Consider the following 21,421-nt stretch of genomic DNA (forward strand, 5'->3'; position numbering starts at 1 on the left):
TTTCTTTGGGGCTGAGAAAATTAATGAAGCATGAAACTCGGCATGTTGCAGTTTTCAATTAACCATCACTGCATTTGTCCATTCTTGAAACAAATTTTATTGTACCAAATGCATACAGAATGAATATGTGGAATATCCAAAGTACATTTTGCTTGTGTTGGTCAAGCAGCTGGCAGAACAAAACCACAAAGTTCCAAAGCAGAAAGGTAACACTTCATTTGAAGTACACAACTGGCGAAACAGTGTTGCTAACACATGAGTGCAAAACTTGCCGCCGATTAAAAAAAAGGGAGCTGCTACACACCACTTCGTTCCTTGACCATTTATTTTTTCTTTTGTGGCTGATTTTTAAAAATCCTTGCTATAGCAAATGCAAGGACATCAGAAAGTCAACGACAACAGATATTGGTGCAATGGTGTAAAGTAATGAAGATATAATTTTGCATGCACATTATTTAGTCTGAAATAGAGGGATACAGCACAAACGTTACTCTTCAATCCCAATAAAAAATATGGAACTCGTGGGCTACACGAGGGCTACGGATAAATCTTGAGGGCCTCGGATTCTGTAATGTGCAGCTATACTTAAGTACACAAGCATTTTTGGATTCTGCCTCTACCTGGGTGCAGCTTTGTGACCTGGAATGAAAAGCCACAGCCATCGAGCTGCTGCAGTGGCGACATCACAGTAAAAGGTAATAGCGAAAAATTAAAACAATAATATGGCCATGCAACTTGCACATCAGATAGGTCACCTGAAGCTTCTATTTCCAATTTTTCTCGTGTTGCATAGGACAAAAATTTTGAAAAGTGATAGTGCACGATTTTCATACATTAACAATTATGCATATCTAGTTTTTTTTTTAACCATGCAGATATTTAGCAAAAAGTTTTGAGCACAGAGAGCCCGTCGTTCTTGCAAAGGAGTTTCTAGGTGAGGAGGACACACTTTGCTGCTAATGCGAGTTTCAGAAAATTAATTTTGAAAAATTCAGTCACTTTTTTATTAGTAACTTGGCGGCAGCCTTCTAAATGGCATATTTGGAGGCAGTCACATGTGAACGCACACCCTTTCTTTTTCGAAATCTCGAAAATTGCACTTATTTTGAAATATTCATTATCGCGCTCAATTGAGTACAATCAAAACTTGGTGCATCCTGCTCCACATCAGGCGGCAGTGCCCTGTCAAGAAGTGTGGGACAAAGCTTAAATGATAGCCTGACACGGCACACTGATGCACATGCTTGTCAGGCAAAGTGTGTCGTATCAGCTGCTACAATGACTGGCCAAGATGTTTCAGACTTTCTCGAGCCTGTTGTCGGGGGTGTTTCCATCTGATGAGGTAGCGGGACCTTCTTTTCTGCGCTCCCAGTACACTCGGTTCCAATATTGCCTCAATTTACCAGTGAAATTCAATGATGAATATCTTGAATTAGGTGCAACTTTCAAGATTTGTAAGAAATGAGAGTGCTATAAAATGTGACTGCCTCCAAATTTGTGGAGTTCCAAAATAGAGGAATTCCTCTGCAAGAATGCCACATTTGCCGCGCTCATAACTTTAAAACAAGAAAATCTTTATGGTAATAAGACACCCTGTACATATACAGTGTGCATTGGAGCATTTCATGCGACCAATATTCAAGCACCTTCTGTCTACAAAGAATTCATAAAGCAAATTTATGCTTGGAATCAGTTACGAGCACTGGAAATGCAAACACTGTGACGAACCCTGGTCACATGCCAGGCATTGTGTTGCTGCTCTCTGCGTAGGGCCTATGAATAAAAACCACCTTCAACATTACACAGTAAGCTACCAATTGCTATGTGTAGGAAGACTTAGTTCTTCAAATGCAATTATGACCTAGACATTCTAAAGCTTTTCTGATAATGTACTTTTAGTGAACAAGTACCCCAAACTTGAACAACTCTGAAGCTATAATGCCGTTATTATCTGAAAGATGCACTACACATTTTTTTAACGCAGTAAGGAAACATTCATAATCGACAATGCCACCATAGACCTGAGAGTCATATAATATTGCACTGCGTGCAGCAAGGATAGCGCAATCTCGCACAAAAGATTAGTCTCTCCCGCAGCCTTTGAGGGCTTCTTTATTATGTCTCACTTATGATGCCGTGACATGGTACGAAACCATGATGACGTAATTTATGATCATGAGTTACTCTTGAATGAAAGCTTATGCACACATGCATATTCCTGCATTGTAACTCTGGAGTGCACTTACAGTAAGGACACTGTGAAAAGAAGAAAAGGCCAACAGCAAGAACCAGGCAGCGCAGTGCTGTTTGCACCTTCTCGGCTGTTGTCGGTTTAAGTCACCTTCACTGCAGCAGAGTCGTGTTATGCGGCGAAGCATATTTAGCATCATGCAGTGAAGCATATCTGAAGATAAAGGGGACACTGTTACGGGGCCCCTGCTGGTGCTTATGGTTACCCGACACTATCAGCTTAAGTACTCGTACTGTGACCTCTTCATGCATTTGGACAACACCAATCGCCATGTGAAAACCTCTGTTCACTACTAATCTTGCTAAGAGCCTAAATTGTTTCCAAACTACAAATTTCACCAAGTGGCAAACTTGGCAATGCTTCTGGAACCTCTTTCTAAAGTACTTTAATACTACCAGGATGCTTCAATGTCAAACTGGATTAAAAACCTGGGATGAGATTGCGCAAGCTTCTAGCTTTCTGACTGTTTGCTTCACCTTCTACATCAGTGAGTAGGCAGTGTTCAATAGGCGCTCCTGCTTCACCAAGCAGACGACCGCTGACGAAAGCACGGTGAAGGCGAATAATGAGAGCACAAGCAAACATTCAGAATGGAAGATCTCGCCCTTGGATTTAGAGAAAGGAAGGATAATTTCAACACCAAGGAACACCAACACTGGGCAACATTCATGCACCAGCTTTGTCAGTTTTTTGATGCTCCCACTAGTGCTGAGGTCGCGAGAAAAGCCCAGAGAGAGTATACAATTCGAGAATCATGTACCTCTTACATTGTGTATGTCCTTGCACTGTGCTAATGCATGAACACCACCACGTCTCAAAATGATCGAATGAGACATATTAAAGGCACAAACACTGTTACCTTATACGTCCTTGGTATGCAGAACCCCAGCACCTCCACCACTTCTAAGGAACCGCTTTATTCTTGCCGAGCTAGAGCTATGGCGAGGAAGAAGCGACACACACTACGTAGGGATGAGGAAGATGAAGGAAAGTCACATTGCGCTCACAATATCACTAACGTGGTAGTTTCCCAAAGGAAGCGGTCACACCACTGCGTATAAAGTGTATGCACAGGGATTCTCATATGTCTTCCCTGTCCAAGGGACTAGTGGCAAGCACCACAAAGCAGCACTGGTCAGGTGCATTCCAATTAAATTCTTAAGAATTGAGAAAAGGCCGATTCAACACAAAGCAACGACCTGACACCCTTGCCAACAAACCTGTTGAACTGGCATTAAGTTTCAGACATTTGCGGCCACACATGTAAACCAATGGGCAAGGTTCTGACTGGTGTTGTAGAAGTCGCGGGGCGCCTTTTTCGTTGCGACGGTAGATCGGATTCATTTACAAGTAGTGCTCCAGGAGGGCACATGTAACCGGCAAACAGAGGCCTCAGGAGATCATTAGATTATAATCAAGGAGGCGGCAGGGTACCCAAGGGGCAGCGGAGCGATCAAAACTGGAAGCAGGGGGGTCCCAAACTGGAAGCAGGTTATGTTGCCCCAACTCACGGACCACCCTGACTCCAGCCTTGTCCGCGAAAGCGGACAGCTGATCTTAAAATGCGTCAGAAAATTCGGAAAGTACGACTTACACACAGCCTACAGACATCAAGATATACAACCCATGGACCAGTCCGCGTTCTAGCTCTGGTGTCCCCGTTACCGATTTGGTGTCCTGGAGACGCCGCCAATAATATGAAATAATGACACGTTGTTACTAGTAAAAAAACGATTTTAGCCGCTAACGCTACGTTCAGCACTGCCGCGCCCAACAACTTCTACAACGCCTGTGAGAACTTCACCAAGCAATGGTTGTTCTTGGCAATACTAAGAACTTGTGAATTTTGTGTACCGCTCATGCTTAACTTTGTAGTGCACTGTGGCTTAGTGAAGCACTACGATTGCGTGTAGCATACGTACACATCTTACCTGATAGACGGTGAACGGGGTCTTGTACAAATATCCGCTGAAGAAGAAAAGACTACACCTTCACATGTGTTAAAACACATGCCAAACTTGAAAAAACAGACGTACAATGAACCTCCACACGTTAAAATAGCAAAAGCATCACTTAATAGTCGAAAACTATTGAAAACTTTGCAAGCGCCATGGCAAGCGCAAATCCGCCATTGCTGCTGATATTGATGTTGATCAGGCTGTCCCCTTGCGATCGAGTCGGCCAGCGCGTGAAAGCGCGTTTCTTTATTCTATGGAAGCGCAATTGGCGCAATGTAGCCAAAATAAACAAATAAAACTGTGAATCAACTCCAAATACACACACGCAAAAGAAAAATCGTCGGGATTCTCTATAACGACGTTTCCAACCCCTTGACCGAAAGCTCGTTGCATTAATTAAAATACCTGCAGTGCATTGTTTTCACAACGCGCAAAAAAAAATTCTGCACTTAAGCTTACCCGCACAAACACGCGGCGCAAATTCTTAGAACGCCACCAGTGCAGCCCCCCACCCGCCAAGAAAATATATGACTAGTCAATAATAATAGCATATAATTATAACGTGAGCGTCGGCGCAATCAATGGAGAATTCAATTTTATTTGTTATAGAAAATCAAATGCAATGCAGTAAACAATGGATAGAATTAGGCATATAGCTTCCTGGAGTCTAAAAAAAATCTGCCTTGAAACTTGACGTGGTGACACGGCAAATTGTGGGTATACGATTGAAAATAATTGCTACAGTGTGTTCGTGTATGAGTAAGCTTCTCAAAAGGAGTTTCAAGTGTTTCCATGGTATGGCAAGCTTATATCTTGATTCATCAAGTTTTTTTTATTCATGTTCAATTATGTTTAAAAAGCGAATTGTAAATCCCAATGGTTTTGTTTTTTACCGGGGGAACACAGAGTTGAGCCACTGTTTTGAAACAAACTTTTATTTAAAGGTAGTTACAAGTAACACCGACACCCTCGCTCATGAAAATCCTAATGGTTGTGTTTTTTACCGGGGGAAACACAGAGTTGAGCCACTGTTTTGAAACAAACCTTTATTTAAAGGTAGTTACAAGTAACACCGACACCCTCGCTCATGACAAAACAACTTTCACTCGCTGTGTCCAGACACTTGGCTCAAGGTGCATGTAATGCTTCATCTCCAAGCTTTGCGTGGTTTCTTAAAGGCATTGTGAAATCTACACGGTGTTTTTATTTTACACCTCCTCATCTCATAGCACAAGATCTGAAATGCGTGAACAAGAAGAATCAGGCCAGCACATATTCACAGAAATGAACTCTTCACAGTGCAGTTGACAAGTGCAAAAATTACAGCAGAAACTGCCAGTCACATGATATGAGCACAACATAACTGTTCTTTTTGCGGGAAAGCCTCAGTCCCATGCCGACATTAACCTATATGGTGGTCATCACTGGTAATGTTTGAAAGATTTTCATAAAATAGAGACTGAATGTCTGGAGGATTTATCATAAGGGAAGTAGAAACTCGCACATCTTCTAAACAGCCCTTTGCAGTGCTAAATGTATGCTGGCTATTGATAGTAATAAATAGTATGACTGTTACAACTGTTAAACAAGACAAAAGCTCACAGGAATATGAAGGCTTGAAGTGATAAACAGTGTTTGGAGGGGGAATGTAGCTGGAGTGAACCTTTTGACAAAGATTTGTTTTCATCAGTGCCGCAATTAAGTTCGGCACAGCAATTTTTATGCACGCTTAGCTCACTTTCCCACACCCTCAATGTAGGATGAAGAGGAGAATAAGAAAGTGCGTAGAATGAAGTTGAAGTGTAGAAAAGAAATGGGGAGACAGTGAAAGAGAAGGTAGGAGCACTGTTGTAGATTATTCTTCGAAGGCTACTCTTCCAAAAGAAAAAAAGAAAAATATTAAATGTGTAAGGAAGCATTGCCAATTGTTACTATGCCTACTCAAGTAAGAGATGCACCATAAGGGATGCAATATAAAACTGATCTGATATGTAGAGTGGCCTAAAGCTTTCTGCATAGTCTTTACAATCGTTATGACACTGTCTGCTGCAGCCAAATATGCAGAAGTTTTAATTGAGTGCTCATGACCAGAGCAACTTATCCAGACTGCACACAATACCACTGCATATGCCCTCTATTTTGGTAATCTGAAAAATAAAAGTTTATTCAAATGGGCAATAAGAACATCACATGGAACACAAAATCCAGATCGAATTATGAGGCATGCCACAGTGCGGGACTCAGTAATATTTTTGACCACCTTGGGTTTTATGATGTGCACTTAAATTCAACTACACACTTTTTTTTTTCATTTCACCACCACTGAAATGCAGCCACCTTTGCTGGGATTGAACCCGCAAGCTCGTGCTCAGCAGTGCAATATCATAACTACTGAGCTACTGAGTGTTTACACAAATTTATAAGTAGCAAAACACATTGGAGGCTTTCGCACACTGAAACACTACACACCATCCAATGCACTTCCTTACATCTATGTACAGACATACTTACCAGCGGCTCATATGACAAGCATGGAGGCGTGCTCTAACACACTACCATCCAACAGCTGCCACATACCAGAGATGACCACTGGGTCTGTACCTATCTTCACAGAACACTTACCAGCAGCTCATACAACAAGCATGGAGGCATCTCTCGTGCTCTAACACACATACCATCCAGCTGTGACATATGGCTGCACACCACAGACAAAAACAGACGGGCTAATTATCAGAGACCACATGTCATGATTTGTTAACAAGCGAGCCCTCAACCTGCTTCAATAAGGCATGACAGCACACCACTACTGCACCACTTCTCTCTTCCTAACTGCACTGGAGGCTTGTTACCAGTAATCGTGCCCTGCTGACATGGTTATCTCTTGTTTCTATGTTGCTGTCCCTAAGCTGTTATTTAAGGACTTCCTTTTGAGCTTCAGTGGGCCTTGAAAGGCTAGATGATGGCTGCGACAATCTAGGGTTTTTTGTAGAGTGAAATCTTAACAGCTGCACAACTTTTTTGTTGGCTGGTTCATTTGAATGGTCTGGCATCTTTCTTTTTGGGTCACTTTCACTTTCAACAAGCATGAAAACTGGCTCAAACAAATTGTTTGCCTTCTCAGCCACACCCTCAGAGACTTCACCATCTGATATTGCCTGTCTGACCGAGTCCATTTTTGCTCTTAAGAGTGCTGAGCTTTACACTGCTTTGGCTGCTTCCAGCTTTGTTATACTCTGTACAATGTGCAATGCCCGACTTGCCTCACATGCTTCTTCGGGTGAGCTCTCATGGGCCTTGTTGCTGCTAGTTGGATTAGCAATGACCACACAGTGAATGTGCTTGCACACTGTAAAGTGTATAAGATGGTCATAGCAAGTGCACATGTAAGTATGCACACACACTGCACATTTCTTACACCTCAAAGGACAGCAAGCACCATCTCCCACTTTTGACACTTTATATGAGAGCCCTTTAAAAGACTGAGATGGCACAGTCTATATGCCATCTTCATTTAATTTGGCACAGCCATCTTCATTTAATTTGGCACAAGCTGCCATTTCACTGCCAGACCTGTGGTTCTTCTGAATTCTGCTCAGCTTCTTACCCTTTGCCCCTTTCATCATCTGGATAGCCCTTTTCATTAAAAAATGATTTGTCAAGTCCATGAGGGCAGAAATAAGTTTGTCACCATGCTTATTCTGTTTTCTCTCCAGCATAGTATGCTTTAACGTCCTGCGCTTGCTCTCAAGGTGCATGTTAGTGTTGACAGCTGCTCTAGTCCTAAAGCAATAGGCCCACTCTTGCGGCCTAACTGCATAGTGGTCATTGAAGTACTTCAGGAAGTCCCTCAGTTTTTCTTCCTCACTAGAAAGGAATTGCTTAAAATAATCTTCAAATGCCTTTTCCACGAGGAACTCTAAGAGTAGCCACACACTACGGTAAACATGTGGCCTTAGCTGTTTCTCTACACACTCGAGTATCTTCTTACGCCAATTCTTATCCACATGCCAGGCACTGAGAAGTTTCTGTTTTGCGGCACCCATGACCATGGACCATGCTTTGTAGAATTGCGACGCATCATCAGATATCAATGTCTTAGCAGCCACTTTTTTGGCCATGGCCGACTCCAGATATTTGAAGAATGCTGTCAAAGTTTGCTCGTTCATCCGGTTGCAGATGAAATAAGCTATAGCTACACCTGATCCTATTTTATCTAGCACCAGAAGAGTGGTCAGCTCAAACTGGTACTCTGTAGTTCCATGTGTGGAGTCAAGACATACAGTACCTGCAGGGCCCAATTTTTCTAGTAGCTCCTTCTGAGGCTCTGTCATCAGAACAAGAGCAAAGTCTGCTGAAGGAAATGTACCACTTGGGTCCACTGCACCTTGTGCCTTGTACAGGCAGACAAGTGTTTCACCTTTTTCTTTCATCACAAACACCCACATGTCTACACTGATAGCGTCATTAGTGTGACAATGTTGAGGAGCAGCAATGTTAAACTGCTGTTTGATGTTATGCAGGGTTGAGCACTCTGCCAAGTGCACGGGCCTCAGCTTGGATGCCACAGATGTTCTTACTCGCTTTAGAATGGTTTTCATGAGCGCACCCCTTTCTAGGTTCTCTGCTACACTGGCCTTTTCCTCGTCACTCATTCTCAAGTGTTGAATTTCTGGTTTATGACCGTAATGGTTTCTTTGATACCTGACTTTTATGGTGGTGCCTTCAGATGTCGGACAACAATTGTGACAGTAATAAATGAAAGACATATCTTACCAGACCTACAGCTCCCCTGACTTTTCTCCCGACGGTCACTATGACCTTCCTTTTTCCTTGCCTCGCCTGATCTATTACAGTAATAGTGGATCCTTGTTTCTCCACTGGCCAGCTTTTTGGGGTCCCTGGGCAAAATGAACCAGCAGTTCTGGCTACCCTCTTCTTCTGCTTTCCATTCATGAAATTCTGTAATAAAAGCACAAAATAGCATTAGATAGTGACAAGTACTATTGGGAGAGAGATGCAAACAAAAATAATCACTCTGAAGGCTTTGGACACGGGCTAATGTAGCATTTATTTTACTCCCTCACCTTCAACTCGACTGTGTCATGAGGTCACCCTTGATATTGCTCAAATTTATGTTAAAATTGAATTTCAAATGTAATGCGCCATAACTTCAAAAAATTTATCATATTAGTTTTGTTTTAATAAGAAACAAATATGAAACTTAAGCATGATCTATGCTCACTCCTTCCTCAATATTGAATCAGACTGTACATTCATAGCAATGCTGTACGTTACGATAAGACAAAGACGAACTGAGAGCACATGTTGCAAGCTACGCCCGAGAACAGTGTGAATCCCTTCTCTCAGTTTCTTCTTGAAAAGCTCCTTTTTTTCAAGAAGAGCTTGATTTTTTACTGCAGATAGGGGCTTGGCGAGGGAGCGTTCCATCGTCACGCGGTTATGATCTGGCTTGGGCATGCGCCTGGTTCGAAGAGGCAGCATTATGTGTGATTTCAATAAACCAGTTGCTAGTCTGCGTTCGTCCTGTCTTCTTCTACGTTGGTGTCTTTTCTCAAGCGCAGTTTAAGTTCACAAAAAGATGTCTTACCAAGTAGCCTCCTAACACACTCTTCTTAAAGAAAAAAGGATTGCGCGTGCGTCAAATTTCGCTCTACTTTATGAAATCTACAACCAGAGTCCTTCTATTGAGGGACTGTGGTACTACTAAAGAATGTTCCCAAAGTACGCCGGGAGACCAAGCCGCTGACAGCCGCAATTGCAAGTGTGGTCGTGGACCTACGTTGGCCTGCATTCGGACCTACTGCGGCCTGCACTGAGGCGAAGACTACACCACGCACGCAAGTAGCGCAGAGCAACGTCAGAACGCAGAGCAGATCCCTCCTCTCGTTTAAGTAAAAAAAAGGGGGGGGGGGTTGCGCGAGCGTCACATTTCGCTCTATTCTATGACATGTACTGCTAAAGAGTTTGCCCACAATACGCTGTGAAACCATCCCGGCGACATCCGCAAATTCATGTATGGTACCGGTTCTGCGTCTCTGCCGCATTGCAACGTGCACTGAGGCGAAGACTAGGCCACGCACGTATGTGGCACAGAGCAACGTCAGAACGCAGAACAGCTTACTCCTGTCGCTTAAAAAAATAAGATGTACAAACGTCAAATTTCACTCCACTTGCTGTGCAGGAAAGCAGACAATGCCAAACGTATGTCATGTAGCGCATCGCTGGGAGCGCGCACACATGACTATACTATATATGGATAAACAAACAAATTATATTTAACGAGGATACAAACTTCAAAATACCCCAAGGAAATAAATTAGGCCCCTGCGCAAAAGCTGCTCTTTGCGAAACAGATAGAGAAAGAGAAAACAAAGGCCCGCAAAGCATAAACAACTGCCTTTTTGGAGGCACACTGCGCAACAAGAAATTAAAAAAAGTCCAAGATATAATATTGCGTTTAAACATCATTTGCTCACGATGACTGAGAATAAACTTAATAAAACTGTTCCTCACCCTTATTGTTCCGGAACACCAGCAGGTGCACGTAATCAGCCTTGAAGTTGTGCGCAGCGATCTGGTGCATCGAATACTTCTCCATTGTAGGCAGGGAAGTGCCACATACGTCGCATTTCATCAATTTCTTGACATCCACGGCCATTTTGTGAACGTTCCTGATGTGTTGCAGCATGTTCTTCCTCTGTATGAAGAGTTTGCTGCAAAATTCGCAGCGACGATCGTCATCGCCTCACAGACGTGCGCCATTCCGACATTGCACGCACTAGGGTTGTCGTATAATCCGGCAGCAATACAGGGAAGAAACCTCCCCAATCACGTGACACACTAGGTATTCAGTGGCCCCATAGAGACAGTTGGAAACCAACTTAGGGAACCAACATCCGGGAACGCAGGGTCACGTGGATGCTGCCTTCTATTGTTCACCGGCCTCAGCCGGCCTGCAGGGAAACGCATGTGTGGTGTTGGGCTGTTGAGCACGAGGTTGCCGGATTGAATCCCGGCCACGGCGGCCGCATTTCGATGGGGGCGAAATGCGAAAACACCCGTGTACTTAGATTTAGGTGCACGTAAACCGCAGGTGGTCGAAATTTCCAGAGTCCTCCACTACGGCATGCCTCATAATCACAAAGTGGTCTTGGCACGTTAAACCCCATAATTTTTTAAAGTAGTCAACTGCATAAATTGTGAATGGTAGGTTATTCAAGACGTTCTGCATATATATCAGTTGGCTTCAGGAGCTTTAATGAATTTTCAGATTTTAAGTGCTGTGCTTTAGAGGTATCATATACAAGCTTTAGGTCTCTCTGGGTAGTTTGCATGCCCTTCGAGAGTTGTCACCTATAGCCTTATTGGAATACTTAACTATATTTAGGAGCACTGTGGAAGCTGGAAAGCATGTCCTGGCTCTCGAGAAAGCGTTTAAGCTGGAAGTGTAGGTTGCGAAGTCTGCGGTTGGTCACACAAAGGCTTTTTTATGCTATAGCAGTAGGAGTGTCAAAGTATAAAAAAACGTGCATGCGTGATAAGCGTGGGAAGCTGGTCATGTGGTAGAGGCACGCGCGCGCGCGTGCGTTTGTGTGTGTGTGTGTGTGTGTGTGTGTGTGTGTGTGTGTGTGTGTGTGTGTGTGTGTGTGTGTGTGTGTGTGTGTGTGTGAATTCGCTCCTTGAAAGGGAGTACGTGTGTAAGTGAGCTGGCTTCGTTGCTGGTGCTGTTTGCCAAGAATTGGCAAGAAAACACAATAATCAGTTAAACTTCAAATAATAAATTATGCAAAGCATGCTGGCACAGTGATGACAGCATGTAAGCACACAAACATGTAGCTGTGTGACAATTTCAATGCATGACTGCAACATCAGGATGGAGACTTGCTTCTTTTTCAGTAAGCAGCAAAAGTCCATATTTTTGGCTTTTCTTGTGCAAACCAAAACGAGGCTCATTGCCATTGACCTTGTCTTTTGTTCTAATAGCGTATGTTTATCTTGCTTATGTTATGTTTATGTTTATGTTATGATTATCTTGCTTGCTGTATGTTTGTTGTTCCTTGCAGGTCATGCGGATGATAGCAGCAGCTTCACAATGCCCAGCCTTGGTGCCCTCCATCAAGAGCAAGCCACTTCCGTTCACCTTCAGACAGATGGCTAATGTCTTGTTCGATGCAGGTGTGAAGACAACATTAGTAGATATAGGGATGTAGTTTAATATAATGAGTCAAATCTTAATTTAAAACTCTGAGGCTCCTCGGTGGACTAAGCTTGATATCGTGTGCAGTTGTGTGTGGTTTTAAATATTGCAGATGGTATTGTGCACAGTGCAGGTATGACTGCTGATCCGAAGTATACACTTGCAGTTTCTTGATGGCCTTTCATAATGAGGATTTTCCTTTGTGCAAGAATATTCACAGACTGGGGCATTGCATCATCATATTCGGTATTGTGCGTTCAGTGCTAATTTCATATGACCTTCCCGCTACCAATTTATTTGCAGGAAAGGAATATTTGTTTACTCTCTGCAATGAACTTTTTATTTGCTCATTGCAGTAAACTCCTCAACCTATAATTTATTTCCATATAATTCTCACAACCTTAAAATTTGAGCTGGTTTTATTTTGAGTAGAGTATCAAATTGCGCCGGATTGCAATCTAGACTGCAAGGGAATTCAAGAAATTACAAAAAACCAGGACCTCTCGTTGGCGTTAAAACACCGTTTCAACAGGCAATGTGCCTATTTCTTGTACTGAGCTAGCTGCTTATGAAAATTGCAAGTATATTTCATTTCACAGTTTTGCAGCCAATAGCAGGCCTACCATTGTCTCTAAGCACAACCTTTCCTCGTTTGCATTGTGAAAATCTGTCGTGCTTAATTTGGGACAAGTCTTAAACGAATGTTTCATAATTTTGAAACTATACAAAGGATTGGTTGGGGCTAGACAGTTTTTGGGCAACTTGACTGTGTTGAACCTAGCCATTGCAAGACGAGAAAAAAAAAAAAAACGTGCACAGAGCACTCATTGAGTCAAATGCAATGCTTGTAATCATTTTCCGTGTGGCAAAATGTACTTTTAAGTGATAGAGGACGGGTAGCCAATTTACAACTATTGTGACTCATGCGATTAATCGCAACACAGGATGAGAAATGGTTGTGGCTCTGCGATGCATCGAATATGTGAATACTTATATACAACCCTCCCCCCCTTAAATGAGGGGGAAACGTGCAATATGTGTTGGGCGGTAAAGATTATTGTTTTAGGAGGCAAGAAATTTCAGGCTCTAGCTGAGAGGCTACAGCAAGGACCATGTATGTAATCGATGATGAGCATAAACTGGGTAGGAGGGACATTACTGTTTAGAGCATAAAGTAGCAATTTAGAGCATGAGGACGGATCATAAGTTTAATTAAGGAACTACTACTTGTCACTGTATTGCCAAGCTAACCGATCGGGAGGAGGAGGTCCTGCTCGAAGGAAAATAGTTAAGACATGCGAAATTTTCCAGAAAAGTGTGCCAAAATGCAAATTCTTACTAAATTAGTAAATAAATGCACAATAATAAATTTTAGGATACAGAAAGTGCCTGATATCTGCATTGGAGAGCTGGAGATCATGTGCCTGGATGCATGTATTGCAGGGCAGGTGAGAATGCCAATGGGGGCTTCCTCATTAACAGTTGGTGTGCATTCTCTTTGTAAAACAGTACTCTTTGTCTCCTAGTGTAATATAGTTGTGTTTTTTCATGTCTTATGCATCTCAGTATTGATGTGCCATGTCCCGTAAGGCTGTCAGCTGCAGTGCTTATGAAGTTTAATGCACAGATATAGGAGATTTCATAATGTCAGTTTTATAGTAAGGTCACACACACGCTCCTGGATAAATGTCTGCTGTTCAGAGATGTCATTGGTAGTGTGTCTAAATTTTATTCACTCTTACTTTCTATGGTGAAAAGGCTACTGTAAATTGATTTGATTTTGCTGCTGTATGTGCCATTTTGTATTCACAATGACATAGTGGTTTGTGTTCACGGTAACATGCAATTCCTAAATTTACAAAGTAGAAATTTCTCCTGCCTTTCATTTGTCTTGCCCAGTTACCTAAGCTGTGCATTGTGCCCCGTCATATTAATTAGGATAGTTGTTTTCAGGGGCTTGTTGCCTTATCAAATTTTCTGCAGTGTACATGTGTAATTGCACAGACGGAACTCTCATGATTCTGTTCTTATTTTGCTAATACAGGATTGCAAGATTCCAGTATAGCCATGCGCTGCATTTATTGGTCAAGATGCTCAGAGAATGGAGAGTCCCTGTACCTTGCCGTAAACTTTGAACAGGATTTTCTTTTCTTTTTGAAAGCTAAATGCCATTTGTTGCTCAAATGCGTACCATATTTTTTTCTAATCTTGAATCAATTAGTATACACTGTTCATTATATTTATACTGTTTGATGCAACCATTTCTTACTGGCAAATGTCAAGTGTGATACTGAACTTGAACTTATGCATGACTGCCTGTGCCTATGTTCTTTTAGTAACCAGAGCATCGCTGACTTAATAAACCATATTTGCTCATTTCCATACTCACATGCTACAGCAAGCCCTAAGCTTGGATTACCGCATCTTAAGTGCAAGTACAGTAGACTCTCGTTAATTCAAACTCGAAGGGGCCCCAGGATTTTGTTTGAATTATCAGGAAGTTTGAATTATAGGAACTTCTCGCGTATATGACTGAGCAAGATTACAGTGCACATTACAATTAATTATCCACTTAAATCATATTTTAAACATTTCACTCTTTAATTACACCGTAAAAACAGAGCAGAGGTGAAGAATCCAGAACAAGTTTAATGGAAATCTATGGCTGACTAGACCGTTTGAAGAAATCATGAATTGTTGATTGTTTTTTCTTTACATGTGCATTAAGAACAACGATCTCTATTCCATTAAGAGCAGCCAGTTGTTCTTGAGAATTTTCTTCTACAGTCAGAAATTTGCGGACCTCGGCAATGTAGTGGAAGGCCTGTGCTGCTGTCACAGAGGATTGCTCTTCTGTTTCCTCTTCACTTTCGCTGCTGTACTGTGCTGGCAGCACCTCATCCACCAAGTCGTCCAGGGTGTCTTCCCTGCACACGCAGAGGTTATCATCGGCTGCCTTCTCAAGCTCCGGATGCGCCGCCTCCCTAAGCCTTTTTCTGTCGGGAGCGAAATGGCCTGCGTTGTTTCGCAGCTTGTCTTTCGCTTTCACAATCGTTGTCAGCATACTTTTTGTGATTCCATACTTCAATGCCACAGAAGTCTTCTTCGCTCCAGCCTCAACTTCTATGGCTGCCAATTTTTCTTTCACAGAAAGGGTTCGGTACTTCCCCCGCGGAGACATGATGCTACCAACGCGGGCGACTGACCAGGGAAAGAAAAGCGCGAGCAGTCACGTAATTCGGAATCGGCCGATGCTACTCGCGTCACTTTCGCACCTTTTTTTTTTCCTTTTCTCGTGCTCTTTGTTTTTACGTCAGGTTTTTACGTCAGTTTTGAGCGTTTTGACAAACGCAGGTGGACAGTCGTCATTTCCACAAGTTTTGAGAGTTATGTGTTTTAATTTCGAACTTCCTGCTTTGAACTGGCTAGCAAGCATGCTAGCAAGCCACGGAAAGTTGAGCAACAATGTGCCCTTCGGGAGGCTTTTGTTTCAAATGTTTGTTTGTTAGGCTCTTGTTCGCTTTCTTTTATTTTTTTAGGCCATAGTGCGCCTATTTTAACATTTTCCGCTGTTGTGGTGATATAAGAAGTCAGATTTTTCACCAGTGGTGGCAACGATAGCCGATAATTTTCCGGTATGGACAAGCAAAAAGTACGAATTAACCGAATTGTGTTGTTTGAATTAAGCGGCCTTAAAATACATTGAAAACATGGCAAACCAACCAAAAATTTGATTTTTGTTTGAATTAACCGAAAGTACAAATTATCAGAGTTTGAATTACCGCGAGTCTACTGTAATTTAGGAGTTTACCATGTATTTTGAAACACTTCACCTTTTGTGCTCAGCAAAATACTTTAATCAACAGTGGTTTGTTTCTATAAGGCCTTCACTGATAGTGCACTTTGCACCCAAACAGTAGTAAATGGGGAATATTCAGTCTTTTGTTTTATAGTAAGAAAAGTGCCCATTTTCAAGCTACTTATTGTTTAGTTGACCAGTGCCTTTGGGTTAGGAAACAAAAATTTAAATAAACTGGAATTGTAATTAGAGAATCTTCTACACAGCACTTACAGCCCCGAGAACTCTCGTTTCACGAAAGAAAAAAAATAAGATTTAGGCATTAAAAAAATCCACATGATTTTCGTGCTCAAGTAATATAATTGAAAAAGGAAAACTTGGAATAATGCTTCTGGCTTAAACCTTATTTAAGGCATGTTTATGGCTTGGAAAATATTTTCTAAAAAATATTGGCCAGGTATGCCTTACATCAACTTTCCAAACTTTTCGTAATGCTTTGTCATGAAATTGGTGTACAAAACAACAGGTGTGTTTCTTGTGTGTTCTGCATTTCATTTACTTCCTTAATTGACCTTTGCGATATCCCATTTCTTTTCAAGGCATCAAAACTTCAATTTTCGTTAATTGGAACTTAATACTGAAAATTTATTCCTTTAGTGGCCCAAAACACTGCGAGGTCCACCCAGGCTCTTTCAGTGCCGCTATACGTAGTTTCTCCTCTAATAAGGGCAGACTTGATCAATTCATATATTTTTAAATATGCTTGTGGGAAATGTACATGTTCTTGTACTTACCAATTTGTTTAGTGATTATGCATGTTAAGATTTCATGTGGTTTACGTATATATTGTACTCTGTATTGCAGCATGCAATATATATATTGATATTTTTGTTGAAGATGCAGCGTATGTCTTGCCAGTGTGCGTTGCATGTTATACGGATCTGAAAATCGAGATAACCGTTGCTGTTGATGTACATGCTCAAATGTGTCCAATCTGCTAGGGTGTATTTGTGCAGCGAAGACAGGTTTTATACACCCTGAGTTACTAATATTTAATGTGATACGCACAAATAGGTATTGTGTATGCCCACATCGAAGTTTCAAGGCCGACTATTGGACGGTGGGTTTTGTAGCCGAGGTTGAACCTTCTGGCACACACGGTACATATGCTTGGATCGCTGTACATAGTAATAATTGAAAGCATGCACTGCCGAACCTGGATTCCATGCACACCAGAGATAAAAGTGTGTACACCCTTCCAACAGCCACGTAAATGTGTGTTAATGCAGACTTGCTCTCTTACACCCTAAATTTATTTTGCTGGACACACTTCTTCTGGGGTGCTATAATTGCACTGCAACCGTAGGGTGTAGGCAACAGCGCCGTTTGGGTGTCCATCTGGTGATACTCATTTACACCCTTAAGGGGGGTAAAACTTTTAGTGTGTATATATTTGCAATGAATGCCTAACCATCCACCTGTCTTGTTTTTAACATGAAAGTTTTATGCTGGGGTCCACCATCAACTTTCTGTAACAAATGTGACTTCAGCGTGAACGCACAAAACATGCTCTCTTGACAGGGTGGCGCCACCATCTAGGAGCGGTGAAGTACTGCATCATGACACTAAGGAGCGTCGACAGTGAGCGCCTCTGTAGTCTTAGCGCAGTGGAGGCTTCAACGCGGTGTAGTCTGGTGTAGCAGTGTAGGCCTTCTGCAGAAGTGACAATGCAGTTTCTGCACACATGGTTTGTCTTTCGCGTCTGGTTAGCCTGTAACACCTCGTTGACTGCGGAGTGCAGCTTCAACGTGCATCAGCAGTGCTTACATGCCGCCTACTGCGATGGCACCGACTAAGAAAACTGCTGCGCTTAGTGGCGCAAGAAGGCAACGTCGTTGACGGCAAATCTCACTTCGGCCCCACGAGAGTCATGTCAGCGTGAAGCACAACGCCTTCGCGGCGCACGCAGCGTACTGTGCCACTCGCATTCCTGAAGCTCAGTGCGTCGCAACTCAACAGCCTGCCCAAGACACTACGAAGCCCAAACAAAATGCTCGTACCTTCGCCGAACCGACTTAGCAGCAGCTGGACGCCGCTCACCTAGGATACCTGCAACACGGTTGCCGACCCGCAAGTGGTGCACCTTTCGCTGCAGCGGACCATGAGTTCATGAAGCAAACATGCAACGGTTTCTGCGAAGACATGTTTCACTTTCTTGTTCTACCGATTCCTATGAGAGGGATCAACCACATCTTTTTTACATTAATATTATGGTCGCGCGGCCTGTCGTTCATGCAACTACCCGACTGTCCCACGTAGAAATGGTTACATGTCAGAGGTATATATGCGTGTGCATTTGTGTGCCTTAATGAGGGCTTCGTTGTCATGTTTGCAGTTCTAATGATCTGCGTGTGAACATTGTGATGGCATGTCGTCCACGGGATTGGCAGGTGACAGTGTGACAAGCCTTCCTTTTAAATGAAAAGCGAAGCTTTTATTTGTGAACCTCGCTGGATTTTCGTGACCATGAATGCTGTGTGGCTGTTCTTCTGCTGAATAGGCCAACCAATCACAGCGGAGGAGGCGCGCGACGTCACCACAGCTGGGTTGCTTGCACCACCATCTCGTGCCTGCGCATCCGCATCCACGGCGGCGGCCGTCGTGCGAAAAAAAAAAGAGATCCCGGAAAACAAACTCGTGTTTCGACTCTCTATGTACCAACACAAACCTTCGCTGTATGTAGAATCCAAATCATAAGATTTGCTGCTTTATTTTCGTTTTCATTCTTGATTTACTAACACAACCTATGTATTTCTGCTACGCTGCCATTCGTATGACTTGAATATGTATAGGATGGCTGCGTGGTGAATGCTACAGCTTTGCACAATGCTTTGCAGAACCCGCAAGGAGTGGTGACGTACGAGACGTCGCTGAGTGGCAGAAACAACACCACAGCGACAGGCATGTTTAGTCACTCCTACCCTTTCCCCGCCTCACCGATGCTTGGTATGTGGACAGCCGTCGTCGCTTACGGATTCCATGTAAGCTTTTTTCTTCAGTTATCGGCGTACTCTGTTTTACATTTTTCTTTTGCTCAAGGACATTTATCTGTCAAATGTTTTGTTTGGTGCTTGGACCCATTATTTAGACGAAAAAACAGATAAATAGCTAGGATGTTATTTTGCCACGCCTGAACAATGGTAATGCGGTAGAATTGCAGTATTGCGACCCGCTAATCATTTGACGATTATTCATCGACGTCTACATCAACCTCGTTCTCAGCCCACCATCTTTCGCAGATTTACGACGTTATAATCTGCTGATGCTGCCTCTCAGCCACTTATAGGCGTTATCAACTAACGCTGCCGAGATACTCCTCGCAAGATTATTATCCACTGAGTCACCCCCGATTTTTTGTGTCTGCCATTGTATCTGTTAGGTGTTGCCTGCTTTGAGTAGTCTAACAGTGACACAATCGTACAACAACGGACGCTTGTCAAGCAAATCGTGTGAATAAGCACTACACTTCTATCATTTTTAATCAGTGTATCGTGGTAGAATGACAATAAGCCCAATTGCGCCTTTAGTTACAACTTCGTTGGCCGCCGTGGTGGGTCGTTGTACTGCTCGTGACCACCGCAAAATTCTTTCGTTTCACCGACCGTCCGCAATATTTCCTTCCTAACATTTTACTTTTTTTTTTGCAGCTCAGCCAAAAGACCAACATCACTTTTGAGCTTCAAGAGTATGGTGCGTTTTCTTTCAGTGTTTCATTAGCTGCCACTGTGACATTTGCAAAGGCATTGGCCTGAATCATAAAAAAAAGTTTGCTCTCATCCAAATGAACTGACAGCTCGAGACATTCGCACTAGGAATTTTCAAAGTGCACTCAGACAAATATGTTGACTGTAGTCAACGTACATATGTGCCGCTTCTGTAGCATGTTCGTCAGCATGACCACTTCTAGCTTTTTAAGGTGAAAGCCTTAAGTGGCTTGTTGCAAATTCCCGAAAAAAAAATCAGCCCTTCCACTCGCAGAAGGACAAGCAGCAAAGCTGTTGTGTGTTTTACCTCAATCGGTGCAATTATGTATATATAGCTATTATTATTGAAGGACCCAGACAGCGAACACATCTTTTGACTGTGGAGTGATTTATTCTTATGCTATTATGTAGTTGTGACATGCACAAGTACCACCGCATGGCAGACAGGAATTCCACAGTATTTACAACTTCAGTGTGAACTACGCAATTATGAAAATTAGATGAAACTCGGCGAAGCCTTAGTGTCGTCGTAGTGGCTAATTTTTTTTTATAATTTGTTTCTGGATAGTTTCGATAAAACGAGTGTTACAGGCGTTTTTTGTAACCATAGTACCTCCGTGGACGGCCATGTATTGATAGCGGACGGGAATTATGTAACGTTTACAACTTTGCTGCGAACTAACTAAATATAACAAGTAAATGAAACTTGGCGTAAGAGAGTCGTCTTATCGGCCAATTTCAGTATAATTTTTTCCCCAGGATACCTACATTAGCTTGAAGAGCTACAGAGCATTCGTGAGAAACTGGAGACGAAAATTTTTTTCGTGTCAATGCGACGTGCAGACGGATGGACATCGATCACCGCCAGAGGGTATCTATATACAACTTCGCTGTAAAAAGCGGCATCTAGCCCATTGATGTAAAAAAATATTGACACGTGTACTTGTCTTTATCAGGCGATGCGTTTCACCGCCTGACAACTCTTGTTGCACAGCGCAGGACGCGCCTGCATGTATCGGAAGTTTCTGGAATGTTATCGATGGTTCCATCCGCTGTCTGTGTAATCTGATTGCATGTGTGCGCAATGCGAATAATGTAGAACTTTGTGGAAGGCACGCAGGTCCCAGCGATTTCTCTGGAACATTCGACGACTGATGTATAAGAGCCTGCGCGCTTGACCCGCTGATCAGATTTTCGACGATCGCCGAGTGTATTCGCCACTGTCATTCTTTGATTGTAGCCTGCTTTTGAGGGCACAAGTTCGCCCAATAAAACGCTAGTTTCGTTAATCACAGTTTTGCTGCCTTCACCGTCACTACCACGTGACAGTATCGTCAGGAATGGCTGATACACCCATAAGCAAGCAAATGTGCAATGGCTAAATATGAATGAAGAAACGAAAGAAAGAACAAAAGAAAGAAAACAAAAGAA

General features: G+C 42.7%; 2 protein-coding genes and 1 long non-coding RNA gene across 4 annotated transcripts in view; 1 reads left to right on the top strand and 2 right to left on the bottom strand.

Moving 5' to 3' along the window:
* LOC126527514 (complement C3-like) overlaps positions 1–21,421 on the top strand; it is a 154,048-nt gene that overhangs the window by 19,271 nt on the left and 113,356 nt on the right. Inside the window, exons 2-4 of one of the 2 annotated variants that reach the window (XM_055068702.2) lie at positions 12,294–12,405; positions 19,124–19,267; positions 19,934–19,976. In XM_055068702.2, coding sequence (XP_054924677.1) covers positions 12,388–12,405; positions 19,124–19,267; positions 19,934–19,976 — 205 coding nt within the window. In that variant the 5' untranslated portion in view covers positions 12,294–12,387. The remainder of the gene's footprint in view (positions 1–12,293; positions 12,406–19,123; positions 19,268–19,933; positions 19,977–21,421) is intronic. The other variant, XM_055068701.2, reaches the window with a different exon arrangement.
* On the bottom strand, positions 141–4,423 carry LOC129383811 (uncharacterized). The gene is made up of 3 exons (XR_008611689.2): positions 4,183–4,423; positions 3,111–3,187; positions 141–639 (listed from the first exon to the last, which is right to left on the bottom strand). It is a non-coding gene; the product is annotated as an uncharacterized lncRNA (long non-coding RNA).
* On the bottom strand, positions 5,236–8,876 carry LOC129383809 (uncharacterized). The gene is made up of 2 exons (XM_072284468.1): positions 7,470–8,876; positions 5,236–5,446 (listed from the first exon to the last, which is right to left on the bottom strand). Exon 1 carries the CDS (start codon positions 8,859–8,861, stop codon positions 7,704–7,706), a length of 1,158 nt encoding a protein of 385 aa, XP_072140569.1. The 5' UTR covers positions 8,862–8,876; the 3' UTR covers positions 5,236–5,446; positions 7,470–7,703.

The sequence above is a fragment of the Dermacentor andersoni genome, chromosome 9 (genome assembly GCF_023375885.2).
Source record: "Dermacentor andersoni chromosome 9, qqDerAnde1_hic_scaffold, whole genome shotgun sequence".
Lineage (NCBI taxonomy): Eukaryota > Metazoa > Arthropoda > Arachnida > Ixodida > Ixodidae > Dermacentor > Dermacentor andersoni.